This window comes from Echinops telfairi, unplaced genomic scaffold, assembly GCF_000313985.2.
Source record: "Echinops telfairi isolate 266 unplaced genomic scaffold, ASM31398v2 ScPeMD7_7412;HRSCAF=8450, whole genome shotgun sequence".
NCBI classification, from domain to species: domain Eukaryota; kingdom Metazoa; phylum Chordata; class Mammalia; order Afrosoricida; family Tenrecidae; genus Echinops; species Echinops telfairi.
In genome coordinates, this window is record NW_022111312.1 from 12,241,777 (window position 1) to 12,249,564 (window position 7,788).

A 7,788-nucleotide genomic window follows, 5' to 3' on the forward strand; every position below is an offset into this window, starting at 1 on the left:
GACCAAGGGGTCCTCAGTCACACTCATCACCCGCCCTCTGCTTTCTCGCTGGGTGTCATTTCACTTTCCAGTTTGCCTGCCATGTCATGAGGCCTCAGGTTTGGACCCTATTGTGCATGCAAGGGTCTTTCTTATCAGGTCTGAGCTGCCTCACGGCTCAGGGCCAGGCAACATGCTGAGGTGACAGGAGAAGGGCGGGCAGGGCATCCAGGCTTTACCACCTTAGTGGCAAAGCAGGGAAGAGATTCAGACAGGCTGTAGAGAGTGGTCCAACCCTGGTACCCAGGCCCCAAAGTCAGGGCTGAAGCTTGGGAGCATTACTTTCCAGAGGGTCTGAGCAGGGAAAGAGATGAGATTCTCTTGGTAGCCAGGCCAAGGAGTGGCTGGTGCCCTCCTGGAGCAAGGGGTGCCCTTTTGAAAACCTGGTGGCCCAATGTTTAGGCACTTGGCTGTGAATGGAAGCATCTGGAAGTTTGAATCAGAGGCTCCTCAGAAGAAAAGCCTGGCAATCTGTTGCCAGAAAGATTTCAGGCAAGAGGAAGATCTAGGCCGGAAATAAAGAGCTGATACACAGTGAAAGATGTAACCAATATCACTGAGCCATTGTGTCAAAATTGTGTCAAATGCTGGGACAAATTTGGCTGTGTAAATGTTCACCAAAAACAGTATTTTTGCTTTAAAAAAAACACAACAAACAGGTTTAGGGCCAAGAAAACCGGATGAGAAAGTTCTACTGTGTCACATGGGATCACTATGGCACCCAACACAAAGGAGGGGACAGAAAGGACAGCCCTGACACGAAAGGGCTGGTGCCTGATGCAATTCTCCATTTCTGTCTATTCGTTTTAGGCTCTCCTCCCTGCTGAAAGGCAAACACTAGATGTTTTTTCCTGATAAAATGCAATCAGAGAAAATTTTGTATAAAGACAGATGGTAACTCAGGACTCACCCAGATGCCACTCGGGTTCAAAGAGTGACTACAGGTGACAGGCCAGGGTGGTGCAAAAGGTCTGCCCTCGACTCTCACTGCCATTGAGTGACTATGGACTCACAGTGACCCTAGAGGGCAGGGTAGAACTGCCCTGTGAGTTTCCTGGAGTGTAACTCTGTATGTGAGAAGGAAGACCCAGCTTTCTCCCACAGAATCGCTGGTGGTTGAGAACTGCCAACCTTGCAGATAGCGGCCCAACCCTGGACTACTACCCTAAAAAAGCGGGCAGCTGAAACCCACCCACGTAAGAAAGGCCTGGAGAACTGTTACTGGAAAATGACAGCCAAGACGATCCCAACTTTGTAACACCTGTTGGACAGCATCCAGCTTCGTTTTTAGTTTTATGCAAACCGCCAGCAGTAAGTCCGTCCTGTCATCAGGACCGCTGTGATTCGGTCATCTTGACAACTGCACTACATTCCTATTCATCTCCCCGTCCTCCAAAGGAGGAGCTCGGAGAGAGAGCACTTAAGCTGATATAAACTTGAACTCAAGAGAAGACAAAAACAGTAATAACAATCAAAAATACATGTGTGGCTCCATAGGTAGATAAGTACGCATATATGTATAAAGGAAGGAACATGAGCGTTTATGAGTGTGCTTGCATAGGTCTATCTGTAGGTATATGTACAAACATGTATGTGTGAATATATATTCATATACATATAGTACAGCATACAGGGGGAACAGTTACGGTATCTCTTCTCATTGCCACCAACTCAATTCTGACCCTATAGAGACCCGATAGGACAGGGTAGAACTGCCCCTGTGTTTTCCAGGCTGTACTCTTCACGGCAATAGAAAACTTTAGACCCAAACACCCCCCAGGAATGGTTTGCTGGGTTTGAAGGCATGGACTATAGTTGTCATGGGACGATGCAGTCAATGGGCATAACACACTCATGAAGATTATATTCTACATTACTGTTTGCTGAGTAGCACCTACGTCTTAAAAGCTTGCAAGCAGCCATGTAAGACATAACTATCGATCTCTACTTGCATTGGACAGAGAGAATGAAAATAACCCAAGGATCCAAGAAGAAACTGGTCCACTGGACTAAAAGCCCACATGACCCAAGGCCTCGTCGAGCCTAAGGTCAGAAGAAATAGATGGTGCCCGGCTACCACTACTGACTGTACTGACCAGGGACGTCATAGAATGTCACATAGAGAGACGGGTAAAAAAAATACAACAAAAATTTAATTCCTAAAAAGACCAGACTTACTGAACTAATAAAGACTAGAGGAACCCCAAGACGATCACCCTACAATATTCGTTGAACCTGGAACTGAAGTTACTCCCAGTGGTCACCTTTCAGCCAGCAATACATTGCCTTATAAAATACACAGTTATCAGCCCTGAGTGCTGTGCACCCCCAAATAAGCAATGTGATGGGGCTGGAAGGTCAGCGTTAACCCCAAAGCAAAGATGAGAAGGAGGAGGCAGGGAAGTTAGACTCCTGGGAACAAAACCAACAGAATGGGAACGAAAATGTTTGACACATTGTAAAAAATGTAACCAGTGTCCTGGAACTATTTGTATACAAATTGTCAAACAAGAAACTAGTTTGCTGTGTAAACTTTCACCTGAACAATCTTTTTTTTTGTTTCTTAAAGAGAGAGAGAAGACAGAATCCAAAGGTGGCTCGAAGAGGGAAGGGAAGGATAAAACAGATGTTGTTAGGTACCATCCAGCAGGTTCCACCCATAGGCACCCCTGTCCAATGAATGAAACCCTGCCGAGTCCTGCACCATCCTGACCATTGTTCTTAGGTTTGAATCCATTGTGGCAAGCATGGTGTCAATCACCTTCCTTTTTCTGCTGCCCCTCTACTTCGCCAAGCATGAGGCCCTCCAGGGACTGGGCTCTTCCGGTCACATGTCCAAAGTACGTCATGAAGTCTCACTACCCTTGCCTCTAAGCGGCATTCTGGCTGTACTTCCAAGACAGCCTATGGCACCTTCCATAGTCCTTAGGCAGCACCACTGTTCAAATGCATCAATTCTCCCTTGGTCTTCCTTATTCAATGACCGACTCCCACATGCACATGAGACAGTGATCCCAAAATATCAAACCCCGGGCTGTGGAGTTGATTCCAAGGTGTCGTCAGCCTACGGGGTAGACTAGAATGATTCCATAGGGTCTCCAAGGCTGTATGGAAGCATACTGCCGTGTCTTCCTCCCATGGGGTGGCTAGTAAGTTCGAACTGCCAAATTTCTGGTTAACAGCCAAGCACTTAACCACCGCACCCCCAGAACTTCTTGGAAAGACAGGAGGGAGGTAGAAAGATAAGTAAAAAGACATTCAGTAGTCTGCAGTACTGTGCACAAAAGGAAATAAGTGGAAACAACCCCGTGTCCACTGACAGAGGAACGGATAAGCAGAATGCGGTAACCCGTAAAGTGCAACCCGACTCAGCGATAAGTGACGGCGGACAGGCACCGTTGGTGTCATAGGCAACGTGTTGTACTGTATGTTCACTTTTCACAAGGATTGATTTTACATCATATGAACTTCATTTCCCCCCCACCCCAAAAGTTGAGAGTGCATGTGGTTAGGTGTATTACCTCCAACTCACTACCAACTACAAACCCATGTCCAGCAGAATAAAACATTGCCCTCTCCCTCACCAGTTTCTGATCTACATTTGAATCTGCTTTTGCTGCTGTCTTGTTTGGAGTGCATCCCAGTGGAATGGGGTGCAACTTCCGGCACGATACCGGATGATATTCTGACATAATCTGTAAGGTTGTCGCCGGCTGATTTGGGGAAGGGGATCGCCAGGCCTTTCTCCCTAGTCTTGGTCTGGAAGCTCGGCTGAAATCTGTCTAGCACGTGGTGACCCTGAAATTCCTGCTGCATCGGCTGACAGCCTCACAGCCACACCTCAACCCCCAGAGCTGGACACACAAGACAGAAGAGTGAGGGTGCAGCCAGGTGAGGGGGTTGAGATCACTGGGTCTGCTGCAGGGCAGGAAGTTGGAGGGGGGTGCTCAGAGAGGCATACCAGCCCCTCTGCTGGGGCCACACCGCTGGGCAGCACTAAGAAGGTGCTTGTTCCCAGCCAGGGGTGCAGTGAGAGGCCCAGTCAAGTGTGGCTAGGGGGAGGGGAGCGGGTGCTCTAGTTAAGCACTTCCTGGCCGTGGGGTTAAAAAGTTCACAGGAGAGGAAGAAGTCAGTAGCTGACTGACTGCTAACTGCCGGTTCCCAGGTTTGCGCTCTACTACCTTCCTCCCCATTGGGTGGGGGCTGGGCCCAAAGATCAAGGGTGTCCACCTAGGCTGTCAGGAGGCTGGGTCAGGTTACTAACGGAGTCCTTAAGGCTGGAAGATGGTTAGCTTTGATCTCCCACCTCCCTCAAGAGAACAAAGCCCTTCTCTGGAACTGATTAGGGACCTTCAGACGTCTGATGGGCCCTCCTGCCTCTCCTTCATGTACCCCTGGGCTCACTCCTGCCTGCTGACAGATCAGCTCAGAACCTTCATCCCCTGGCCGCTTCCTTCTATGACCAGGTGGTGAGGTCTGGAGGTCCTGACATGGCCTCAGAGCTGAGCTGAGGAAGCTGAGCTGATGGGAGGGGTGCCCTTTGACCTCAGAACCATTAGCACATTCACCTCTGGAGTTGGGCTAGAGTCTAGACCAGGGGTTCTCAACCTGTGGGTTGAAAGACCCTTTCACAGGGGTCACCCACTTCATAACAGTAGCAAAATGACAGTGATGAAGTGGGAACAAAAATAATTTTATGGTGGTGGTGGGGTGGTGTCACCGTATCATGAGAAACTGTATTAAAGGGTCACAGCATTAGAAAGGTTGAGAACCACTGTTCTGGCCCAACTAGACTGACAATTTGCCCCCCACCCTCCAAAGAAGGAAACTGAGGAAGGTAGGGGCCAGGCCTCGGCTGCCTCTGGAAAGAGGCCCTCCAGATGCACTCTAAGGAACCCTGGTAGCATTGTAGGTTAAGCACTGGTAGATGGTTCAAATCCACCAGCTGCTCTGGGGAAAGAAGACGAGGCCGTCTGCTCCATAGACTGATTTATTTTATTTTCTATTGGTTTTTGTTTATTTTACAATCAGTATGCCATTGTTTACCATTACAGTTGTAAACTTTCATTCTGCCCAGTCCCGTGGACTTTTGAGTCTCAAAAACCCTCAGTCCTCCGTCCTGCAAGGTCGCTGTGTCTCAGAATGGGCTGGGCAGCAGTGGGTGGGTTTGAGAGGCACCCTGTTTCCCAATCTATTATCTCTAGTGGCCCAGCCAGGCTGCCACTTGAGTTTCCAGGGTTAGTCATTTTGTCGGGAGTGGAGAAGCAGGGGGGTTGAAGGGCACAGAGCACTTCTCCTGCCTGGAGGCTGGGAGGGGGCATTCAGGAAGGCCCTCTTCAGGAGCTAGTGGTTGGTTTCATTACAGGGACATCATAGGCCCACACAGCAACATTCAGACACTTCTTCTGGGGAGGGGACGAGTGGACACTAATGATGGATGGACAATCCAGGGTACAGCCTGAAGGATGCCATCCACATCACCGAACTGTACGTGACTTCAAAGAGACAATGGGACTTTTCCGCCTTTTGAAGGTTCTTCATACTTGCCGAGGAGCCCTGATGTCATAAGAGTTGGGCTGCTCACCACAAGGTCGACAGTTTGAAACCACCAGCTGCTCCTTGGGAGAAAGATAAGCCTTTTCTACTCTGTAGAGCGTGAGTCTCGAAGCCCACCAGGGTAGTTCTACCCTGTCCTATAGGGTCGTCATGATCGAAATCAACGTGAAGACACTGAGCTTGGTTTGGGGTCATACTTGTGATAAACACTGGGATGATGTCGTGCTCGAATCCGATGTGTCTTTTCATCGTGGGAGCCCTGGGGCTGCAGTGGTGAAGAGCGTGGCTGCTACCCAAAAGGTCCGTGGCTCAAACTCAGCAGCTGCTCTGAGGGTGAAAAAAACGTGGCAGTCCACTTCTGTAAAGATGACAGCCTTGGGGACCCAAGGGGGCAGTTTTACTCTGTCTGTCCGGCAGGATTGTTCCGAGTCAGAATCAACTCAAAGGCAACCAATCTATTCCCCCACGGCATCGCAGCAGGAAAACACACGATAAAAACGAAAGAGTCAATGAAGCCTCCATACTTCTGGTCTCACCTCAACAATGCGCCTCCTTATTCCTGTGTTTTGGAGTCCCCTCGTGCACCACAGCTTCCAAAGAGTAGGCCCCGGGGAGGAGCTAAATGAGTCATCCTCACACTTGTTAGGTCTGAGCCCTTGGTTGCCACCACTGTGCTAATCCATATCATGGCCGTTGTGCTTCCTCTTTTTAGCCACCCTGGTACTTTACCAAACATTATGTCCTCGGCTTAGGTCGGACACAGCTGGATTCTCAAAGTGACATCTTTGCTCTTGAAGACTTTAAAGAAGCCTCCTACAACAGATGTGTCCAACACACTAGGTCCTTTGGCTTCTTCACAGCTGCTGCCACGAGCATGACCTGTGGACCCAAAGCAAGACGAAAGCCTTGGCAACTCCCATCTTTGTCCTGTTGAGATGTTTCTCAAGACTGTACCTGCATGACTGGAATCAAAAACCCAGAAACAAATTAAACCGTTACGTGCAGGTGAGGATGTGCAGAAAGTAGAACTCTCATTCCCTGCCGGCAGGAAACCGTTCTCCAGACGGCCTGGTAGTTCCTCAGAAAGTTAAACACGGAGTTGCCCTATGACCCAGCAATTCCACCCCTCGGTACAAAGGGAAGAAAACAGAAAACAGATGTCCACCCAGAAACACAGACATAGAAAATTCACAGCAGCACGGTTCACAACAGCCCCTAAGTGGAAAAATCTAAATGCCTACCACCTGATGCATGGAATCATACCATGAGGTCTAGCCATAGCATGGAGCATTACTGACCACATGAAGGAATGAAGTACTGACACGTGCTACAAGATGGCTGAGTCTTGAAAATATGTTGAGGGAAAGAAGCCAGACATAAAAAAGGTGAGCATCATATGTATCCTGTCACCATGCTTATTCAATCTTTATGCTCAGCGGATAATACAAGATTCTGGACTAGATGAAAAAGAACATAGCACAGCATTGGAGGAAGGTTATTACTATTATTAGCAACCCGTGATATACGGATGACACAACCAAGCTTGCTGAACAAGAAGATGGTTTGAGGCACCTGCTCATAGAGATCAAAGACTATAGCTTTCATAATTGATGATAACTCACAGTAAGGTAAATGAGAATCCTCACAATGGGACCAACAGACAATATCATGATGAACAGAGAAAAGATGGAAGCTGTTTAGGGTTCATTTTACTCAAATCCACAGTGAGCGCTCATGGAAGCAGCAGTCAAAAGAGATCAAACGACATATCACATTAGGCAAACCTTCTGCCTAAGACCTCTTTAACATGGTGAAGAGCGAATATGTCACTTTGAAGATTGAGGTGCACCTGACCCGAACCACGGTCATTTCAATCGCTCCAAAAACATGTAAAAGGTGAATGATGACGAAAGGAGGAGGAAAAAGACTCGCTGTATTAGAATGCTGAATGCACCGTGGACTGCTACAAGAACCAACAAATCTTAGAAGAAGTACAGCCAGAATGCTTCTTAGAAGTAAGGATGACGAGATTTTGTCTCACATACTTTCGATGCTGATGGGAGAGCCCAGTCCCTGGAGAAGGACATCATGCTTGGTGAAGTAGAAGGGCACTGTAAAAGAGGAAGGCCCGCAAGGAGGTGTCTCGACACAGTGGCTGCAACAATGGGCTCAAACAGAACCACAATGGTGAGG

At 48.4% G+C, this 7,788-nt stretch overlaps 1 protein-coding gene across 1 annotated transcript in view; it reads right to left on the bottom strand.

Moving 5' to 3' along the window:
- Positions 1 to 6,430: 6,430 nt before the first annotated feature.
- The window catches only part of KDM2B (lysine demethylase 2B), a 75,412-nt gene continuing 74,054 nt past the window's right edge, over positions 6,431 to 7,788 (bottom strand). The window contains exon 14 of the mRNA XM_045296717.1: positions 6,431 to 6,557. Within this exon, the coding sequence (XP_045152652.1) occupies positions 6,450 to 6,557 (108 nt within the window). The 3' untranslated portion in view covers positions 6,431 to 6,449. The remainder of the gene's footprint in view (positions 6,558 to 7,788) is intronic.